The following is a 22,388-nucleotide window of genomic DNA, read 5'->3' on the forward strand; positions in this document are numbered from 1 at the left end:
GCGGAAGGGTGAATTGATTGAGGATATGAAAAAGAAAAAAGTCTCCCACACAAAGTAGAAATTATACAATTAGTTCAATCTATGTCGACTCTCAGTCTGAAAATTGAGGATTTGGGGATGACAGATATTTTATTACAGCAAGAGAAAAGATTTTCAGAGAATGAGAAATCGTGTAGAAAGTTTATAAAACCTTTGTTATTCTGCTTATTGTTTAACTAGTGTGGAGGATGTTACCAGCTGTTTGGAGGACTGCAATACTCAGTGCGTAAATCATGAATAGAGAGTTTCTAATTGAGAAACAGCACTAAACTTGGCACTTAAATGCTAGGGCTAAAAGGATTCAGCAGGTCATTTTGTTTGGTGGTTCTTAATTTTGGGGTGGTGTTGATGGTGCTAGATTTCTTTGAAATTCTCTTGAAAGCTGTAAGTTCTCTTCTCAGAAATTTGACATCTTATTTATTTCTCTTTTTGAAAATACTGATAAATGAAAACTAAGGCCCAGACATGTAATGCCACCTATCCAGGGTTAAGATTCAAATTCAAGGTGGTCAAGATTCAAATTCAAGTTTGTTGACTCATAATCCATTGATCTGTCTTTCTTTCTTTTTGTTTTCTTTTGTTTTTTTTTTCAGATGGGGGTCTTGCTATGTTGCCCAGGCTGATCTCAAACTCCTGGACTCAAAGGATCCCTCTTGCCTCAGCCTCCAAGTAGCTGGGATTACAGATGTGTGCAATTGCGCGTTGCTGAGGTGCTCTTTCTACCACACTATCTGCCTTAGCACATGAGCCACCAAATAGAGGAGGTCTGAATCTACAGCCTCTGTTTCCTGTGGAGACAATACTCTTCTCTCCTAATTCAGACACCCCAGAAAGGACCGACCCAAACATTTCTTCTATGCAGGTATCAAGGGATAACTTCTGGAAAGTTTGGGGACAGGAGACCTAAATCTAGCTCATTCTGTTAGGAAGTCCTGGACATTTTTGCTGATCATTTTTAAATGGGAACATAAGATTAATGGGCTTAGAATGTGCCTGGTATTGTAGGTTGGAACTTGATATAGGTCTTCCCATCAGAACAATCCTGTAAAGGGTGGTTTCTGAACTTGAAATAGAACCATGGATCTGTCATTTACATTCACAATGTAGTTAAATTGACATTTCATGGCTGAACTGTGAGCTCAATCATTTATAATGTTTCTGTGGAAAAATAAATTCTGAGCTCCAAACAACAGCTTAGAGAATAAACACTTTTATTACTGAACTGCTTCTTAGATTGGAAGCTGCCTGTAGTGATATAAATTCAAAACCACTTTATTTTTATCTTAGCTCTAGCCTCATACAGAATTTCCTACATGTTCTGGAACATTATTGTGGTCTCTGATGGAAGAATCAATCTTCTCCTATTTCCATTCTTCCTTTTTCCCATTCTACATTTTTCTAAAATATAGCTTAGATGTCTTACTTCAATTTTTAACATACAAGAGACTTTTTTTTTTAAATGAAGAGAAATTAAGGGTAGATACATGTTCTCACTTTAATGTGGAATCTAAAACAATTGAACTCATAGAAGTAAAGAGTAGAATGGTGGTTACCAGAGGCTGAGGGGACTGGGGAGATGCTGGTCAAAGGGTATAAGGTTCTCAACAGAAAGAACATGTTTTTTGAGATCTATTATATCTCATGGTGACTATAATTAACAATAATATATTGTACTTTCAAAATTGGTAAGACAGTACATTTCAGATGTTCTTACCACAAAAATGATTAAGTATTTGAAGTGATGGAATTTTTTTTTTTTTTTTTTTTTTTTTGGTGGAATCTTGCTCTGTTTCCCAGGCTAGATTGCAATGGTGCAATCATGGCTTGGTGTAATCATGGCTCACTGCAGCCTTGACCTCCTGGGCTCAGGTGATCCTCCTACCATAGCCTTCTGAGTAGCTGGTACTACAGGCTCACACCCCATACCCAGCAAATATATATTATATATTATTTATTTTTGTTTTTAGATAGAGTCTTGCTTTGTCACCCAGGCTGGAGTGCAGTGGCGCAATCTCAACTCACTGCAAACTTTGCCTCCCAGGTTCAAGCAATTCTCCTGCCTCAGCCTCCTGAGTAGCTGGGACTACAGGCGTGCACCACCACACTTGCCTAATTTTTTTGTATTATCAGTAGAGATGAGGTTTCATCATATTGGCTAGGCTGGTTTCAAACTCCTAACCTCAAGTGATCTGCCTGCCTTGGCCTCCCAAATTGCTGGGATTACAGGCATGAGTCACTGCGCCTGGCCAAATTTTGTTTATTTTTTATAGACATGAGGTCTCACTATGTTGCCTAGGCTGGTCTCAAATTCCTGACCTCAAGTGATCCGCCCACCTTGGCCTCCCAAAGTACTGGGATTACAGGTGTGAGCCACTGTACCTGGCCTGATGGACATGTTAATTAGCTTGATTTAATTATTCCACATTGTATACATATATCATGACACCCTTTTGTACCCTATAAATATATATAATTATAATTTGTCAATTTATAATAAAATAAATTAAGAGTAGAAAACACTAAAAGAGGGGGAACAGTCCATAACTAGGTTAGGTCACAAAATTCTTACCTTAAAGTTGGTTACATTTTCTTTTTTTTTTCTTTTTGTTTTTGGAGACGGGGTTTTACTCTTGTTAGTAGAGACGGGGTTTCACCATGTTGGCCAGACTGGTCTTGAACACTGACCTCAGGTGATCTGCCCGCTTTGGCCTCCCAAAGTTTACAGGCATGAGCCACCGTGCCTGGCCAAGTTTGGTTACATTTTCCAGAAGACCAACAATAAATTGTCTGAGGCCCAGATCCTAGGCAATACCCAAGGGCACTATATGTCAGCTTTGGGTGACAAATCAGACTTCATTTACAGCTCCTACACCAATTTATTGCAAAACTTGCACACTTAGGGTACTCAGAATCTTTAGCAAAAGGCACTTTGTTAATTTCCAGAAGGCTTTCTATTATTTTAAAGTTTAACACCCTACATCTATCATCGCTTCTAAGGTTCTGCGGGAGCTTTGGGACCTAAAAGACAGGCGTTTTGTCATTTCTTTAAAACTCAGAGCAGCTCACCATCTGCTCTCCTTCAGACTGAATCCCACGGGATGAATTCAACAAAGGCAGAGCAACTTCTGGGGTCTGTTCATGGGCCTCAGTCCGCACAGAAAGATGCAGCTTGGGAGAGTTAAGAGGCTTTGGTTACTCAGCCTGGATTTTGATTCCAAACCATTTTATGAGGAGAAGAAACAATAACACAAAACCAAAAAACAAACGAAAAATAAATAAAATTTTATGAGGAGGATAAGTAAAAAGTTAGGTGTGTGAAGGCAAGAAATGAGCTAATTATGGAGGTATCAGTTACAGAGAAAGGTACATATGAAGCCTGGGTGTGCTATGTTTTCCTGCTCCACCCTTCCTTCCATGCTTTTACATATTTTTCCTTTTTAACATCCTAAAATTGTTGGGCAGTCCAAAGTGAGCAAAATATAATTTAGTTGGTAATTTCTTATTTAGGCTGCTAAATTTTTTTTCTGATTCTTTCATGCATCCTCATTTCTTTACTATGAGAGTTAATGACTTAAAAAGGAAGGAATTCATCTTTTTTTTCTACCTAGTTTATATCCCACGAGAAAAACCTGTCTCCAGATTTTGTATCTATATGTTACAAAACCAGATGATAGCACAACATTTTCCTAACCAGCAAGGGACATGTGTGCTATAGTAAAGAAAGGACTGCTCATTGCAAATAATTATATTAAAAAATAACATTAAATAAAAAATAAAAATTAAAAAAAGAATGATAGCAGAAAAAATGAGCACCAAAGATAGAAAACTTCAACTGGGCAAGTTCATGGGTTGACGTCAAGTACAAGAGGAAGAGGTACAAACACTCAGGACAGCTTCAAGATTTACCCACTAACTCCTAGTCATCCCCTGAATACAATCTCAAGAACACTGTGTGGATGAACTTTTGAGACTGAGAATGCCCAAAATCATCATCCTTAATTCACCCAGGAAATCTCAAACCCAACTAAAGACACGTATAGTATTTCTATACTATAAGGGCATAGTAACCAAAATACCATGGTACTGGTACAAAAACAGACACATAGACCAATGGAAAAGAATAGAGAACCCAGAAATAATGCCACACACCTAAAAACCTGATTTTTTACAAAGTCGGCAAAAATAAACAATGGGAAAAAGAATTTTGGATACACGCAGAAGAATAAAACTGGATCCCTACCTATCACCATACAGGTGATAACTCAAGATTGATTAAATATTTAAATGACAACAACCCCATCAAAAAGTGGGCAAAGGATATGAACAGACACTGCTCAAAAGAAGGCATTTAAGCAGCCAACAGACACATGAAAAAATGCTCATCATCACTGGCCATCAGAGAAATGCAAATCAAAACCACAGTGAGATACTATCTCACACCAGTTAGAATGACGATCATTAAAAGGTCAGGAAACAACAGGTGCTGGAGAGGATGTGGAGAAATAGGAACACTTTTACACTGTTGGTGGGACTGTAAACTAGTTCAACCATTGTGGAAAACAGTGTGGTGATTCCTCAAGGATCTAGAACTAGAAATACCATTTGACCCAGCCATCCCATTACTGGGGATATACCCAAAGGATTATAAATCATGCTGCTATAAAGACACATGCACACGTATGTTTATTGTGGCACTATTCACAATAGCAAAGACTTGGAACCAACCCAAATGCCCATCAGTGACAGACTGGTTTAAGAAAATGTGGCATATATACACCATGGAATACTATGCGGCCATAAAAAAGGATGAGTTCGTGTCCTTTGTAGGGACATGGATGCAGCTGGAAACCATCATTCTCAGCAAACTATCGCAAGAACAGAAAACCAAACACCGCATGTTCTCACTCATAGGTGGGAATTGAACAATGAGATCACTTGGACACAGGAAGGGGAACATCACACACTGGGGCCTATTGTGGGGAGGGGGGAGGGGGGAGGGATAGCATTAGGAGATATACCTAATGTAAATGATGAGTTAATGGGTGCAGCACACCAACATGGCACATGTATACATATGTAACAAACCTACACGTTGTGCACATGTACCCTAGAACTTAAAGCATTAAAAAAAAAAAAAAAAAAGTAAGACTTTGGCCAGGTGTGGTGGCCCATGCGTGTCTTCCCAGCACTTTGGGAGGCCAACGTGAGCTGATCACTTCAGACCAGGAATTTGAGAGCAGCCTGGCTAACATGGTGAAACCCCATCTCTATTAAAAATACAAAAATTAGCCAGGCATGGTGGCGCATGCCTGTAGTCCCAGCTACTCAGGAGGCTGAGGCAGGATAATTGCTTGAACCTGAGAGGCAGAGGTTGCAGTGAGTGGAGATCATGCCACTGCACTCCAGCGTGGACAGCAGAGCAAGACTCTGTCTCAAAAAACAAACCAACAAAAAATACGAAAATAAGCCACAGATGGTGGCATGAACCTCTAGTTTCAGCTACTTGAGAGACTGAGGCATGAGTATCACTTGAACCTGGGAGGCAGAAACTGCAGTGAGCTGAGATTGCATCACTGCACTTTAGCTTGGGAGACAGAACTTTAGCCTGGGCGACAGAGTGAGACTGTCTCAAAAACAAAATAAAATAAAATAGGTGGGAACAATAGACACTGGGGAATACAACAGCAGGGAGAGAAGGAGTGGGGCAAGGGTTGAAAAACTACGAAACCCGGTCTCTACTCAAAATACATACACACACACACACACACACACACACACACACACACACAAATTAGCCAGGCATGGTGGTGTGTGCCTGTAATCCCACCAGGCATTTGGATTAGTAGAATGAGGCTGGGCAATAATTTAGGGTACAATCCTCTTCTAAGAATCTGATTATCCATTAGTAACACATATGCATTAAAAATAATATTTTATAAGTTCAGGTTCTGACAGCCCATTCACTTTAAACATAATGAAATTATGGAATAAATATAAAGAGAGGAAAACAAACAAACATAAAAGATAGATGGCCTTACATAGAAAATGTAATCTCTTTGGAACATAAAGGAAATATAAATGCAAAATGGCAGTCAGGTTCTAACCATCCGCCTTCTCTGCTCCAGGACTAGAAGTAGGCAGTGGTGGCTGTGAGTTCACCTTTTCTACCAAAAAAGGAACTAAAAGTGTTTTATGTAAGACCAGGGCCAAAATCCAGGCTTAGAGCTTAAATCAGGAGTCATGTTGAGACTCTGCCTTCATAGACATCAACTTCTGACAAGAGCTCTCCTGAGCTGCTAATTGAATTGCTGATGGGATCTGTGCTGTCATCAATATCACTTCCAGGAACGCTGGAACATCTTGTTTCTGGACTGAGTTTCAGGTTGGAGACAGGAATAGTTAATGGAAAAATTTCCAGACTGTGAGAAGTAAAGATAAAAGAAGAGAGAGAGGGAGTAAAGAACCAAAACCAAAATATTTCATTTACAATGAGCTAAGACCAACATTCCAAAGTATATAGATAAAATGAATGCTAAGAAAGATGACAGGCCAGTGCAATGGCTCACTCCTGTAACCTCAGCACTTTGGGTGGCCAAGATGGGAGGATCGTTTGAGCCCAGGAGTTCAGGATTAGCCTGGGCAACATAGCGAGACCTCGTCTCTATAAAATAAAGTTAAAAAGAAAGATGACAAACACAATCAATAATTGGAACATAAATTTACATCAGATAATATTGATTTCGTAAAAACATTTGACAGTCTTTAAAATTAGTGTGTTTAAGATGTTCATAAATAAATGAAGACATAGTATCCATAAATATATTAAATTATAAGATACAAACAAAGATCTAAAATAAAAATGGATGAGAAAAAGAAACAATTAGAAATCTTTTTTTTTTTTGGCATGGTCTTACTCTGTCACCCAGGCTGGAGTGCAGCGGAACAATCACAGCTCACTGCTGTCTTGATATCCCTTGCTCAAGTGATCCTCCCACCTCATCCTCCTGAGTAGCTGGGATTACTGTTGTGTGCCAACACGCCTGACTAATTTTTGTATTTTTTTTTTTGTAGAAACAGGATTTTGCCAAGTTGCCCAGGCTGGTCTTGAATTCCTGGGCTCTAGTGTCACTCCCACCTCAGCCTTCCAAAGTGGTGTGATTACAGGTATTAGTCACTGCACCTGGCCAATTAGAACTCTCAAGAATAAAAATACAGTCACTTAAATTGAAAACAAAGAAATAGATGGGTTGGATTTTAGACTGAACACAGTCAGAGAACAAGTCAGGGAATGAAATGGTAGTGCTGAAGAATTAACCTAGTATAACTCACATAGAGTCAAAGAGGTAAAATAAAAAAGAGTAGGTAGGATACAAAGGACAGATCAATAAACTCTAAATTGCATTTAATAGAAATTCCATAAAAGGAGATTGGAGGGGAGAGTGGAGAAACAATATTTGAAGATTTTTTTTTTTTTGAGACAATCTCGCTCTGTTGCCAGGCTGGAGTGCAATGGCGCAATCTCAGCTCACTGCAACCTCCGCCTCCAGGTTTCAAGCAATTCTCCCACCTCAGTCTCCCAAGTAGGTGAGAGTACAGGCACTTGCCACTACGCCCAGCTAATTTTTGTATTTTAGTAGAGAAGGGGTTTCACCATGTTGGTCAGGCTGGTCTTGAACTCCTGACCTCAGGTGATCCGCCCACCTCAGCCTCCCAAAGTGCTGGGATTACAGGTGTGAGCCACTGCGCCTGGCTATTTGAAGATCTTATAGTTGAACACTTTTTAATTTGCAAAAAGACATTAGGAATTTGTTTCCTATACAGTCATTCATTCAGTGAACAAACGCTTAATGAAAACTTACGTTTTACCCTCCAGAGTAGAAACAAGGGATACACAATGAATGTAGTATAATCCTTGCCTTTGCTTGAGGGGCTCACAATCAGTAGGAGGGGTGGACTTGTTTAATTACAATGTAATGTAAAATTTCTATGATAAAGCAGTGTATTACAGAATTAAGAAGGAGGAAGAATACTCCTGGGAGGACTAACAAAAGCTCCACGGAGGAGATGAGATGATACTCAAGCTGAATCTTTAGGGGTTCCCTAGAGCATTGAGTCAATAAAGGCATGAAAGAGCCTGGCACGTTTGGTGGCTGCTGAGTGGTTCTGGGTAGTTCTAGCTTCTAGAATATATGGAAGAAGAGTCCTTAAGGCATAAGTTAAGGGAACTGCTGGGAAAATCTGAATCACCTTTTAAATATAAAAACACTTATTGGCCAGGTGCAGTGGTTCACACCTGTAATCCCAGCACTTTGGGAGGTCAAGGCGGGCGGATCATGATGTCAGGAATTCGAGACCAGCCTGACCAACATAGTGAAACCCCATCTCTACTAAAAATACAAAAATTAGCTGGGCATGGTGGTATGCATCTGTAATCCCAGCTACTCAGGAGGCTGAGGCAGGAGAATCACTTGATCCTGGGAGGCGGAGGTTGCAGTGAGCTGAGATCATGCCACTGCACTCCAGCCTGGGTGACAGAGCGATACTCCATCTCAAAAAACAAACAAACAAACAAACAAACAAAAAAACACTTGGCCGGGCGCGGTGACTCAAGCCTGTAATCCCAGCACTTTGGGAGGCCGAGATGGGTGGATTACGAGGTCAGGAGATCGAGACCATCCTGGCTAACACGGTGAAACTCCGTCTCTACTAAAAAAAAAAATACAAAAAACTAGCCGGGCGAGGTGGCGCCTGTAGTCCCAGCTACTCGGGAGGCTGAGGCAGGAGAATGGCGTAAACCCGGGAGGTGGAGCTTGCAGTGAGCTGAGATCTGGCCACTACACTCCAGCCTGGGCGACAGAGCAAGACTCCGTCTCAAAACAAAACAAAACAAAACAAAACAAAACAAAAAACAAAAAAACACATTAAAACTTTACTGAAGTGTAATAAGTAAATGCATAGAATGGAGAGATATACCACATTCATAAATATAACTCAGGATTGTAAAGATGGGGTTTTCTCCAAAATAAATTCAATGCAATGCCACTCAATAGCAAAATACTTTTTAAAAATCAAAGATTTTTAAAAAATGAAACTTCACTGATTACGTATTTACATAAAAGAACTAAGCATAGCCAAGATAATTTTGAAAAGCACAGGTATGTATCCTACCAGCTAATAATATTTTTTGTAGAAAGTTTTAACAATTAAAATATAGAATTATTTCTTTCTTAAATATTGAGAAGCGTTCATGGTGATCACATGTTTATGGCAAGGTGTAGAGAAAAATGAGAAATTTGAATTTTAGGGCACTCACTCTGGCATTAGTATACCAGATGACCTGGTGTGGGGGCAAGATTCAGAGTTAGGGTGACCTGCTGGCTGCTTCAAAAGGTGTGATACTAGATATAAAAATGGAAGATGAGGGTAGTGAGAGTGGAAAAAGATCTCATTAGATAACTATTTGGGAAAGAGAATCAACAGATCTTGAAGTTTAGCTTTGTTGGAGGTGGGTGGGTTGGGCAGGTGACAAGGGAAGAAGAGTCGAGGAGAACTTCAAAATATCAGCCTGGGCTCGTGGGTAGATGGTGAGCCTTAATGATCTCTTGGACAGACAACCAAGTTTCTGTAAAAGAGGTATGGAACTTGGGAGAATTTGAGGCAAAAGTCTCAGGGAATAGTGCAAGTAATGAAAAGAAACAAATCCCCCCAGACAGATTCATCAGGTAGAATAGGAAAATGATGAGTGGACGAACAGTGCTTCCTCAAGGAGATGATGCCTGTCTCTGGGCCTTGAAGGATGGAGGATGGGCAGGAACAGCCCAGGTTAGAGGGAAGAGGCAGAAGTTAAGAGCGAACAGAGGGCGCTGATGCTGGAGAGGATCATACACGAGGTGGGGAAGCAAGAGGAATCTCCCAGGTGGTAAGAAGAGAGAAAGGGGCAAAGAAGGAAGAAAACCTTTTCATTTTTCTATGCACACATGCAAAATGACAGACTCTCACCTTTGCATTGATCACAAGTCGGATGGCATCTCTCACAGGTCTGTGTACTTTGCTCTACATAGTAATGGTCTGGGCAGGAGGGATGACACTCTCCTTTGGAGCGGAGCAGAAAGAAAAATCTATCGCAAGACAGGCAGTCTGTGGGCTGTGGGCCCTGGCACCCCTTGCAGATCCTGTTGCACCTCTCACACCGGCCGGTGGAGTTGTCTGCGTAATACCTGAAACCGAGGGAGAAGAAACGATGGAATACTAAGCTTTGCTCCTAAATTGGGTGCGGTGGAAAAACGTGGTAGTCAGGTTTCATTTACAAGCTGGGTGACTTTAGCCTCTTTACCTTACTCATTAGATTCATTGCTAATAACACTAATGAACCCAATGATTCCCAGTGTTCTTACCTGTAAATTGGGCCAATCCCTCCCCTATTATTTGTGAAAGTTAAAGTGGGTAACTAACACATATGAAAAGACCTAGTGCTTATCACACCTAGTAGCATCTCCATTGTTGCTAGCTACCATTGCCTTTTTCTACCATGTGCCTCTCCAAATTCATGCTTTAAGTTGTGGTTAATGGCTGGCATCAGAGAATGGAAGGATTTAAAACAAATTTTTTTTTTTTTTTTTGAAATAGTGATGACTGTCTCACTATGTTGGCCTGGCCATTCAGAGGTACATTTAAAAAATCCACCCAGGCTGGGTGCAGTGGCTCACACCTGTAATTATAGCACTTTGGGAGGCCAACATGGTTGGATCACTTGAGGTCAGAAGTTTGAGACCAGCCTGGCCAACATGTGAAACCCTGTCTCTACTAAAAATACAAAAATTATCCAGATGTGGTAGCATGTGCCTGTACTCCCCGCTACTTGGGAGGCTGATGCAGGAGAATCATTTGAACCTGGGCGGGGGAGGTTGCAGTGAGCTGAGATCATGCCACTGCACTCCAGCCTAGGCGATAATGTGAGACTCCATCTCAAAAAAAGAGATCCATCTGGCCAGGCACAGTGGCTCACACCTGTAATCCCAGCACTTTGGGAGGCCAAGATGAGAGGATGGCTTGAGGTTAGGAGTTCGAGACCAGCCTGGTCAATCAACATGGTGAAATCTCATCTTTACTACAAATACAAACAAACAAACAAAAATAGCCAGATGTGGTGTGTAGTCCCAGCTACTTGGGTGGCTGATGCATGAGAATCGTTTGAACACAGGAGAGTGAGCTGAGAGCACACCACTGCACTCTAGTCTGGGTGACAGAGTGAGACTGTCATAAATAACATAAAATACAAGATAATATAAATAAAATAAACGTACCTCTGAATTCTTCTTCTAATTTGTCAACTAAAAAACAGATGTTGAAATAGGAGGTGACAAGTGTGATATTGACATTTACATAACAGATATAACCTTGTTTGAAAAGATTTTTGGAGGTTAAATATAATAACTATAACCACTATTCATTAAGTTTCTACTAATATGCCTGATAGTATTCCAGGGACTTCATAAACATTATTTCACCTTGTTGAACCTGCCAATGAGACCCTAGAGTGTGGAAGTTACCACTTGCCCTCGGGAACAAGACTAGTTTTAAATCCCAGCCATACCACTTACAAGCTGTGTGACCTTGGGCCAGTCACTCAACATCTCTGTGCCTCAGGTTTCTCATCTATAAGATGGGGCTAATGTTAGTACCTACAATTAAACATGTGATTACTGAGAAAGGGGTGGGGACCATGATGGGCACTTTATAAATAATGAATGTACATTAGTGATAATTATAAATTGTGTGATTTATCCTCATAGCAAATCTTATGATTTAGGTATTACTATCCTTATTTTACAGAAGCAAACATTGAGGCTTAGAGAATTTAGACAACTTGCTTAAAGTCAGTTAGTGAAGTGGGACAATATGATTTGAGCTTAACTGTTAAGCTGTAACCAAATAGTTCATTAATTGAAGGTAAACAAAGGTTTGCAAGCAAGACAGAAGAGGGTAACAAAATTCTTGCTAAGGATGAGCTGCTAAAGGTCATCTGATTCATCTCTGTATCTCTAGACATCAGCACCACTAAACCTATCCTAGAAACCTAAAGGTTTATCTTTGTTTTCTCTGGTGCAACACTACAGGTCCCAATAGGCTTTTTTCATAGACTGATTCAGCTCCGTGAACTTGCTGAGAACTCACACCATGCCTAGGTTATGCTGAGCCTTGCTCTATTTAGCCACCCGTCACTGATCTGAGGGAGCACATTGGAACCTTAGTGGCCCAGCTTGTGGTAACTGGAGACCTGCTTCGCTTTCTGCAGTTATGTGAAGAACAATGACTACTAGGTGTCAATCTGTAAGACTGAGGTATCTGAGAGACAACGCGATGATGAGCTGAATGGCTGACAAAGCCCACATAAGACTCAAGAAAAGAAACCATCAGAGAAAAGTGAAATCTACACAGAGCAGAGGGAATACACAGGATTAGAGGCAGAAGATTGAATTTTTACTCCTGGCTCCGCCATGTATTAGTAGCTCCATGACTTTAGGCAAGTCACTTAACCCCTCTGAGCCTCAGTTTCTTCATCTGTAAAATGGAGAGACTAATAGCAACCTCATGAGATTGTTGTAGAATCAAATCATAATGTAAAGATACACTGTGAGTGGAAATACTTTGTAACTCTTAAGCAGCATACAAAAGTTTTTTTTTACCTAATGTTTTTATTGTAGATTGTTATAAAGATGAAAATCATCAGTAGGAACTGTGGGAAAGAAAGCTTATCAATTTTAAGTAGGTTTTTTAAATTATCAAGGAGGAATGCTAAAAGAGACAACAAAGAGTTTATTGGACCAGATTAAGAGAGTACAACACCACTGCTTGCTTTGAGGACTCATCAGTTTCCCAGCTTCGAAGAGCATAAGCACAAGCAGTAACCTAGGCTTTAAAGAAACTTCTCTGAGTTAAACACCACAATAATTATGTGGGTTGGGATAGGGTGCAGAGAAGTATATGTCTACTTTTCCAAGGCAGAGATTTAACATACGAGGCTTATGCCAAGCATGTGGAACACTGATTTTACTAAAGGAAGAGTTCTCCTCTTATACCTCATGAATATTCAATTTCTTCTTTATTAAAGGGATCTATGGCAACCTGTGCCTCCCCTCACCAGCCCTGGGTTCACACACCGTGGAACAACTGTCTTCTTAATTCCATGGTCTGCATTCTACCTGGATGACAGGATGATTAAGCACCCTTTTTGTGCTTGAGAGTATTTACTGACTTGATTTGAGGAAGATGGGCTCCAGATCTTTTCAGACACTGACTAGGGTGATGCAAAAGGGCTAAGCCAGGCAGCTTCATCCCGTTTTTTTTTTTTTTTTTTTTTTTTGACAGAGTCTTTTTCTCTTGCCCAGGCTGGAGTGCAGTGGTGCGATCTTGGCTCACTGAAACCTTTGCCTCCAGGTTTAAGCAATTCTCATGCCTCAGATTCCCGAGTAGCTGGGATCACAGGCACCTGCCAACACACCTTGCTAATTTTTGTATTGTTAGTAGAGACAGGGTCTCATCATGTTGGCAAGGCTGGTCTTGAACTCCTGGCCTCAAGTGATCTGTCCACCTCAGCCTCGGAAAGTGCTGGAATTACAGGCATGAGCCACCATGCCTGTCCATCCATCTCTGTTCTTATCTGGCAGGGCCCTTTCTTCCTGGATCTATATGGCTGGTATTTTTCTTTCTGAGACAGAGTCTTGCTCTGTCACCCAGGCTTGAGTGCAGTGGTGTGATCTTGGCTCACTGCAACCTCTGCCTCCTGGGTTCAAGCAATTCTCCTGCCTCAGCCACCCGAGTAGCTGGGATTACAGGCACATGCCACCATGCCTGGTAGTTTTTGTATTTTTAGTAGAGATGGGGTTTCACCCTGTTGGCCAGACTGGTCTTGAACTCCTAACCTTATGATCTGCCCACCTTGGCCTCCCAAAGTGCTGGGATTATAGGCGTGAGCCACCATACCCCGCCTGGCTGTTTTTCAAGAGCTGCTAATGTGTGGCTCTGTGCTGAGTGTTGTAGAAGCAGATGTAAGACATAAGAGGTGTTTTTCTTCCATGAGTTTATGATTTTCTTGGGAAGAGGCATATAAGAATAAGAATAAACTCTTAAAGTCAGTGATATGGTTTGGCTCTGTGTCCAAATCTCAGCTTGAATTGTACTCCCATAATTCCCACGTGTTGTGGGAGGGACCCAGCGGGAGATGGCTGGATTGTGGGGGCGGTTTCCCCCATGCTGTTCTTGTGGTTGTGAATAAGTCTCAGGAGATCTGATGGTTGGATAAGGAGAAACCGGTTTCACCTGGCTCTCATTCTCTCTCTTTGCCTGCTGCTATCCACATAAGACGTGACTTGCTCCTACTTGCCTTCCGCCCTGATTGTGAGGCCTCCCCATCCACGTGGAACTGCAAGTTGAATTAAACCTCTTCCGTTTGTAAATTGCCCGGTCTTGGGTATGTCTTTATCAGCCGCGTGAAAACAAACTAACATGGTCAGTCTTTCTCTTACTCATCTTATTTATATATAAAAAGTGCTCGTCATGAGACATGTTAAATAAATAAGTGAATGAATGAGATAAATCAAAATGCAAGGCAGCATATAGCACTAAAATGAATGAAACAAGCAGTAACTGCTATAGGACTGAAGAGATGTGTCAATTTGGGTGAAAGCATTTGAGGAAGGTCTAAGGTCACAGCCCTTGATGTGGGTCTGGAAACTCCCAGTGCTCTAGGTTATTGATTGGGTAGAAAGAGTCAGCAACAGGCCTATCATCAATCTTTTACTCTTTACTGGGGATGCCCAGGGGGAAAAAAAGGATATCCTGGCAATCAGACCTTTGGATAACACGGACAGTTCTTCCTGGCAGAAAAATAATAGAGTCCTTATCCGTGAAATGCTTTTAGAGGGATACATCAAGTGTGTGTCTAGGTTGTTTATGATAACAAGACCTGTAATTTGTGGATTTATGGGGGACATGACAGGCTGGGGAATTAATGGGGAATAAATGGAGATGTTAATGGAGCTATTTCCTTTGTAAATCAATGTTCCGCATGCACTGCTCTCCTCACATAAGCAGGTTGGGAGAACGTGAGACCCTGAATTTTAAATCTGAATCAGAACAAGTCCTGAAGCCCAAGAAATAGAACCTCCATTAATGGTCTTGGGCTTCTCTGAGGAAAGGATGCTTTGCTTCTGCCTTGTGATTACTGAGACCCTTTGCCAAATTGTTTTAATTTTTAGAAACAAGGTCTTGCTCTGTCACTGAGACTGGAGTGCTGTGGGGCAATCATAGCTTACTGCAGCCTCCAACTCCTGGGCTCAAGTGATCATGCCCTGCCTCAGCTTCCATAGAAGCTGGGACTATAGCCTCATGGCACCACGCCCAGCTAATCTTATCTTAATATTTTACAGACGGGGTCTCACTGTGTTGCCCAGGCTGGTTCAAACTCCTTGCCTTAAGTGATCCTCCAGCCTCAACCTCCCATGTAGTTGGGATTACAGACATGAACCACAGTGCCCAGCTGCCAATATGCTTTGGATTATCATTGAGGACTGTCGCTGAGGAAGATCAATTGCTCAGGTGAGTCTGGCTCGACAATCTGACCCTTTGTGATAACTCACTGGATCACAAGAGAAACAGTCTCTCCTGTTTCTCTTCTGTTATTGTGAATTGGTTCATCTTTGCTCCTTACTAGCACTGAGACTTTAACCTGGTTTTGTAAGTGTTCTGAATCTTAGTTTCCTCCTTTGTAAAATGGGTTGATATCTGGTGTGACTGTGGAATTACATGGGGTGGGGGGGGAAATGTATTGAGCACTTACCCTTCCCTGCACTGGAGCAGGCACTCTTTTCCCAGCTGGAACCAGCCTGGTCGGCAGGAGTGGCACTGCCTGCTGTGTCTCCCTTCACATGTCCTGCAAGAGCTGTGGCAGCGGGCACACTGGTGGCTGTCCTCATCAGCATAATAGCCCTCTGGGCAGTCCTTCACACAGGTTGTGTCTGTCATGGGAGGAAAAATGTCTATTTGGACATTGAGCATGACACATCTCCCCTGTGTTCTCCCTCCTGTGTACCATGGTGGGAGGGAGGAGAGGGCTGCAGGAAGAATGGGATGATGTCCCTGTGAGCTGACGGCTATGTTTGGGAACTAAGATGAGTGTCCAAGAAACAGAATTACCCTAAGGCCATGAGGAATACAAGGAAAACAGAAGTCAGTGATATGGTTTTGCTCTGTGTCCCACCCATATCTCATCAGTGATACCATCTCATCTCATCAGAGATCCAAATCTCATCTGCGTCCCACCCAAATCTCTCAGTGGATTAGCCGTGGTGGGTAGAACAGAAACTACGGTCCGGCGACTGTGGATGTTGGCGATGACTCATAGTCCAGCTCATGTATCTGGTTAACTAGGGGGAAGCCCTAGCTTCCTAAAGTAAAAACATCTCTGTATTAGTCTCTTATTGCTGTTCTTACCAAGTATCCTCAACTTGGGGGCTTGAAACAACAATTTATTATCTTACTGTTCTGGAGGTCAGAAGTCCAAAATAGATCCACAGGGCTCTGTTCCTTTTAGAGGCTCTAGGAGGGAATCTGTTTCCTTTCCTTTTCCACCTGCTAAAGTTCACCTGCATGCCTTGGCTCATGGCCCCTTCCTCCATCTTCAAAGGCAGCAGTGCAGTAGCTTCTCTCTGTCCCTCTGCTTCTGATCACATCACCTTCTACTACTGACTCTGATCCCCCAGCATCTCTCTTATCAGACCCTTGTGATGGCATTGGGTCTACGTGGATAATGCAGGATAATCTCTCTATGCTGAGATCCTTAATTAAATCACAGCCCCAAAGTCCCTTTTACCAAGTAGAGTAATACGTTTACAGGATCTGGGGATTAGGATGTGACATCTTCAGGGGGGCCATTATTCAGTCTAGCCTAATGTCCAAAAAAAGTATCTAATTTATAAATAGCCTGACCTTGGTGGTGTGGTGGTGTGGGACAGGGTGGAGAGAATGTGAAGACCAGGCTGAGCAAATCTGCACCCACCCCCAGGATAATGCAGGATAATGTGTGTCCTACACCAGCGCTGAAGCCTCAGCTCTAGTCTAATCTGCAGCCTCGGATGAGGGGAAGACCACTTTGTGGAGGCAAGGTGTCTTCTCTGTATGAAGGCATCTGAGATGATTACTGGTGGCACTCCAGATTGGAGGTAAGTAGAAAAGAAGGTTTTGGGAATCTTCCCATGGGATTACGTGGAAGACGTGGCTGGAGGGAATGCTTTTATGAAGTAGCAACTGCTGGGAGAGAGAGTCACAGAGATTTGTGGGCCAGGAGCTAAGGTAGATGGATAGAGAAGACTGGTATCTCCGAGTGTTTTCTATTGTGAAGGGATCAGGAATGGTATTGAGAATAGGCCTCCCTGTGTCTTAGCAGGGGGATGGTGTCCTCCCTCAATATGAAGAGGAAAAACTTGCCACGCATGTCTTTAAAACATTTTTCTTTTATTAATGTTTAAACTTTTAAAATTTAAAATTTTTATTTTTATTTTCCATTTTGTGTAGAGATGAAGTCTCACTATGTTGTGTAGGCTGGCTTTGAACTCCTGGACTCAAGCAATCCTCCTGCCTTGACCTCCCAAAGTGCTGGGATTACAGGCTTGAGCCACTGTGCCCAGCCCACCACACGTGTCTATTTGGAGTTTCACGCTTCTCAGGTCTACTCTCCTGGTGGGGGAGAAAAGTGCTCATACTTCCCGGTCTTCACCATATTCATGTCTCCCTTCTGTCTCCTATGGCTTCTTTTTTAGTTCAGTTTTGTTTCATTTTCTTTCTCCTATGCTTGTTTTAAGCCTAGTTACAGTATCCCTGGAAACCTGAGGATATTACTTCATATTAGCAATAACCTTCAAACTGGATCTGTGGGACGTGGCCTACGTTGACCTGTGCCACATTTTCCTCAAGATTTCTTAATCAACCATGCTAAATGGATGGGAAATTTTGACAAGGAGGTGAATATCTACATGTTCTTAAAGTGTAACCCCACAGGCTATTTATTAGTTACAGTAATTATGCAGTAGAGAAACTGAACATCTTGGCCAGGTGATCAACATTAATATCACCGAGGAGAGGCAGGTGGAGATCACGTTTCTCCAGATGTGACTCTTGGAGGATACAACATCACTTCTGAAGTATGCTGGCCGAGCACGCACACTGCAACTCATCACGGACAACTTCACACTCACCCAAAAGGAAAAATGAAGACTGTATTTTTCTTTTCTCTTTTTTTTTTTTTTTTTTGAGATGGAGTCTTGCTTTGTCACCCAGGCTGGAGTGTAGTGGCGTGATCTCGGCTTGGCTCACTGCAACCTCTGCCTCCCGGGTTCAAGCGATTCTCCTGCCTTAGCCTCCTGAGTAGCTGGGACTACAGGTGCCCACCACCACGCCCGGCTAAATTTTGTATTTTTAGTAGAGACAGGGTTTCACCATGTTGGTCAGGCTGGTCTTGAACTCCTGACCTCATGATCTGCCTGCCTTGGCCTCCCAAAGTGCTGGGATTCCAGGTGTGAGCCACTGCACCTGGCCAAGACTGTATTTTTCTAAAGCATTGATATTGTAAAAGAAAAAGAAAGTCTGTGGAAACATTTCAGATTAAAGGAGGCTAAAGGGACATGGAAGGGCCTGGCATAGTGGTTCATGCCTGTAATCCCAGCACTTTGGGAGGTTGAGGCAGGAGAATAGCTAGAGCACAAGAATTTGAGACCAGCTTGGGGAACACAGTGAGACCCTTGTCTCTAAAAGGAAAAAAAAAAAAAAAATTAGCTGGACATGACATGGAAGGACCAGACATGGTGGCTCATGTCTGTGATCCCATCCCACCTACTTGGGAGACTGAGGCAGGAGGATCTCTTTTTTTTTTTTTTTTTTGAAATGGAGTCTTGCTCTGTCGCCTAGGCTGAGTGCAGTGGCGCAATCTTGGCTCAGTGCAAGCTCTGCCTCCCAGGTTCACACCATTCTCCTGCCTCAGCCTCCCAAGTGGCTGGGACTACCACGCCCAGCTAAATTTTTTGTATTTTTTTTTTAGTAGAGACGGGGTTTCACTGTGTTACCCAGGATGGTCTTGATCTCCTGACTTCGTGATCTGCCCGCCTTGGCCTCCCAAAGTGCAGGAGGATCTCTTGAGCCCAGGAGTTCAAGGCTGCAGTGAGCCATGATCATGCCACTGTACTCCAGCAGCCTGGGTACTGCACCTGGCCACCTTGTCTCTTAAAACAAAAAACAAAAACAAACAAACAAAAATGTGGCTGGGCGTGGTGGCTCACACCTGTAATCCCAGCACTTTGGGAGGCTGAGGAGCGCAGACTGCTTGAGGCCAGGAGTTCAAGACCAGTCTGGCCAACATGGTGAAGCCCCATCTCTACCAAAAATACGGGGGGAAAAAAAAAAGCCAGGCGTGGTGGTGCCCACTTGTGATCCCAGCTACGCAGGAGACTGAGGCATGAGAATTGCTTGAACCCAGGAGTCAGAGGTTGCAGTGAGCCAAGATCATACCACTGCACTCCACTCTGAGCAACAGAGTGAGACTCCTTCCCAATAAACAACAAACAAACAAACAAAATGGGACATGGAAGCTACATGAAACAATGGACTCAGACTGAATCCTAAAGGGGCACTGAGAAAATTTTAATGTGGATAGTACATTAAAGTATCGTATGAAGGTACAATTTATTAGAGTTGATAACTATCCTGTGGTTATGTAAGAAACTATCACTAATCTGAGGAAATATTTATGGGAAAGGGGCCATGATGTATGCCTTCAAATGGCTTCGAAAAATATATATTGGGAATGATGTACATGTATACATTGAGAGAGTGAGAGAGAGAGAACGAGCAAGAAGGGGAGAGAGCCCGCAAACAAATGATAAAGTAAATGGGGTAGAAGATGAATAATTTGCGAACTGGATGAAGCACATCCGTGTGCTGTTCTTTGTAGAGTTCTTACTCTTGCATCTTTTCTGTAGGTTGGAACATTTCCCAAACAAAAAGCAAAAAATCAAAAAGAAAGAAGCCAGTATCTACCAGACAAGGCAGTGTGCAAGGCAGTTTCCCAGAGGGAGGGAAACACAAAGCCCTCCTCGGAGGAGAAGTAACTCACTGAGAAGAAGGCTGATCCTGGGGCATGTTTGACACTGGTCCTCCGCCGGCCCCGTGCAGTGGAAGCACTTAGTGTGGCAGGGCTTGCACTCGGGAGCATCCTCATCCCAGTACTCGGAGGGGCCACATTTCTTGTTGGCCAGGCAGCTCCCATGAGGGTTCATCCTCAGGCCTTTCTGACAGGCGGTGCAGGTCCCAGACGATGAGCAGGTCAAGCAGGACTTGTGACAATCTGTGGGCATGGAGGGGCAGCAGACAGAGTAAGAGCCAGGATGGCCGTCGGGGGAATGGGCTTCCCCTGGGAAAGGGTGTTCACATTCCTTCCACATTTCTTCCGGAGATTTCCAGAGCTCTGGGCCGAGGGCGTGGGACCATGAGTTGGGTACAGCCCTTGAGCTCTGGGGTGGACCATTCTTTTGCAAAATGAGAGACAAGTATTATTTTATTTTCTGTTGTATCCAGGGAGTGCCTTCCTGCAACGGCCACCTCAGAAATATTAGTAAGGCTCACTATAATTACCCAAACTGCAGCAAAATAATAACAAGTCATTCTGTAACAGCACCGAATTTTCCACCATCACATCTACTGTTATGGTCCTCCAGTCACCTCCGGAGTACCTTGAACTTATCGCCAATACAGCAATTGTTGGAATGTATTTAATTGTCTGTTGACAAATGAAGGTCCCTTTTGCATTTATTTTTGAATACATAGTGCCTATGAGAGAGCCTGGCATGTAACAGGAATCGATAATTATTTGTTAGAAAAAGAAAATAACAATTCTCTTCCACCTCTAGGTTTTCTTTTTCTGTATTTAGATAGAGATGGGGGCTGGGTGCAGTGGCTTACGCCTGTAATCCTGGCACTTTGGGAGGCCAAGATGGGTGGATTGCTTGAGCCCAGGAGTTCGAGACCAGCCTCAGCAACATGGCAAAACACTACCTCTAGAAAAAAACACAAAAATTAGCTGGGCATGGTGGCGGGCACCTGTAGTCTGAGCTACTCAGGAGGCTAAGGTGGAAGGATCTCCTGAACCCAGGAGGTCAAGGCTGAAGTGAGCTGTGATCACACCACTGCACTCCAGCCTGGGTGACAGAGCAAGACCCTGTCTCAGGAAAAAAAAAAAAAAAATAGAGATGGGCCTTCACTTTGCTGCCTAGGCTGGTCTTGAACTCCTGGCCTCAAGTGATTTTTCTGCCTTGGCCTCCCAAAGGGCTGGGATTACAGGTATGAGCCACTGCACCAGGCCGACCATCTCTGGGATTTAGTAGTTGCTGTTCTCTCTGCCTAGAATTCTCTTCTCCCAGATGCATTCATGGTTTGCTTCCTCCCTTTCTCAATGAAATCTAAGACATCTCTCAAGTTTTATCTCCATCCTGCGTATCTTCCTGTCCTGACCCTCTGCCTTACTTTTGCTCTTGTCTTTAGTACCTGTCTTCCCTAATAGAATGTGAGCTCCATGAGGGCAGGGACTCTGTCTCACTCCCTGCTGTTCCCCAGGCCTGAAAGAGCACACGGCACACAGCAGGCCCCCCTGTAAGCATTCCCTGGGTGGATACGTGCATGGTATTATTATTGCTTATATTATCCTCTCATTTTATCTAAATCAGGAAATTGAGGCTGGAGATGCTAAGTCACTCACGCTAAGTAGTATCAGGAGTTGAGCCCAAGACCTCAGCAACTGCCTCCCTGCTTCTGCCCCAGTGCCTCAGGAAAGGTATGGGACTTTTGGAGGTGTCTGTACTATCTATTAGGGGATAATCTGCATGATTGGAATGGATCCAAAGTCCTTGTGTTTCTTAGAGAAGATCCTGCTTACAGATTTTTTTTTTTTTTCCTATAGGTTCTTGCTCCGTCACCCAGGCTAGAGTGCAGAGATGTGATCATGGCTCACTGAAACATTGACCTCCCAAGCTAAAGTGATGTCCCTATCTCAGCCTCTTGAGTAGCTGGGACTACAGGCACACACCACCACATCTGGCTAATTTTTGTATTATTATTTTTGTTTTAGAAATAGGGTCTTGCTATGTTGCCCAGGCTGGTTTCAGATTCCTCCCGCCTTGGCCTCCCAAAGAGATGACAGATGCGTGCCACCGTGCCCAGCTGAGATTGCTCCATTCTAAATGCTTCTCTACATTTCCCTGAATCTTAATTTTCAGATCAGGTTCTTTGTGTTCTCTCTCTGGAAAGTC

General features: G+C 42.8%; 1 protein-coding gene and 1 long non-coding RNA gene across 4 annotated transcripts in view; one reads left to right on the top strand and one right to left on the bottom strand.

Moving 5' to 3' along the window:
- The window catches only part of PCSK5 (proprotein convertase subtilisin/kexin type 5), a 462,318-nt gene that overhangs the window by 9,375 nt on the left and 430,555 nt on the right, over positions 1-22,388 (bottom strand). For all 3 annotated transcript variants that reach the window (XM_037998500.2, XM_007969534.3, XM_007969533.3), the window contains 3 exons: positions 20,201-20,431; positions 15,878-16,055; positions 10,039-10,256 (listed from right to left, as the gene is read on the bottom strand). In XM_037998500.2, the coding sequence (XP_037854428.2) occupies positions 10,039-10,256; positions 15,878-16,055; positions 20,201-20,431 (627 nt within the window). The remainder of the gene's footprint in view (positions 1-10,038; positions 10,257-15,877; positions 16,056-20,200; positions 20,432-22,388) is intronic.
- Positions 18-18,344, top strand: LOC140712917 (uncharacterized). The gene is made up of 3 exons (XR_012094754.1): positions 18-901; positions 15,468-15,636; positions 17,102-18,344. It is a non-coding gene; the product is annotated as an uncharacterized lncRNA (long non-coding RNA).

The sequence above is a fragment of the Chlorocebus sabaeus genome, chromosome 12 (genome assembly GCF_047675955.1).
Source record: "Chlorocebus sabaeus isolate Y175 chromosome 12, mChlSab1.0.hap1, whole genome shotgun sequence".
Taxonomy (NCBI): domain Eukaryota; kingdom Metazoa; phylum Chordata; class Mammalia; order Primates; family Cercopithecidae; genus Chlorocebus; species Chlorocebus sabaeus.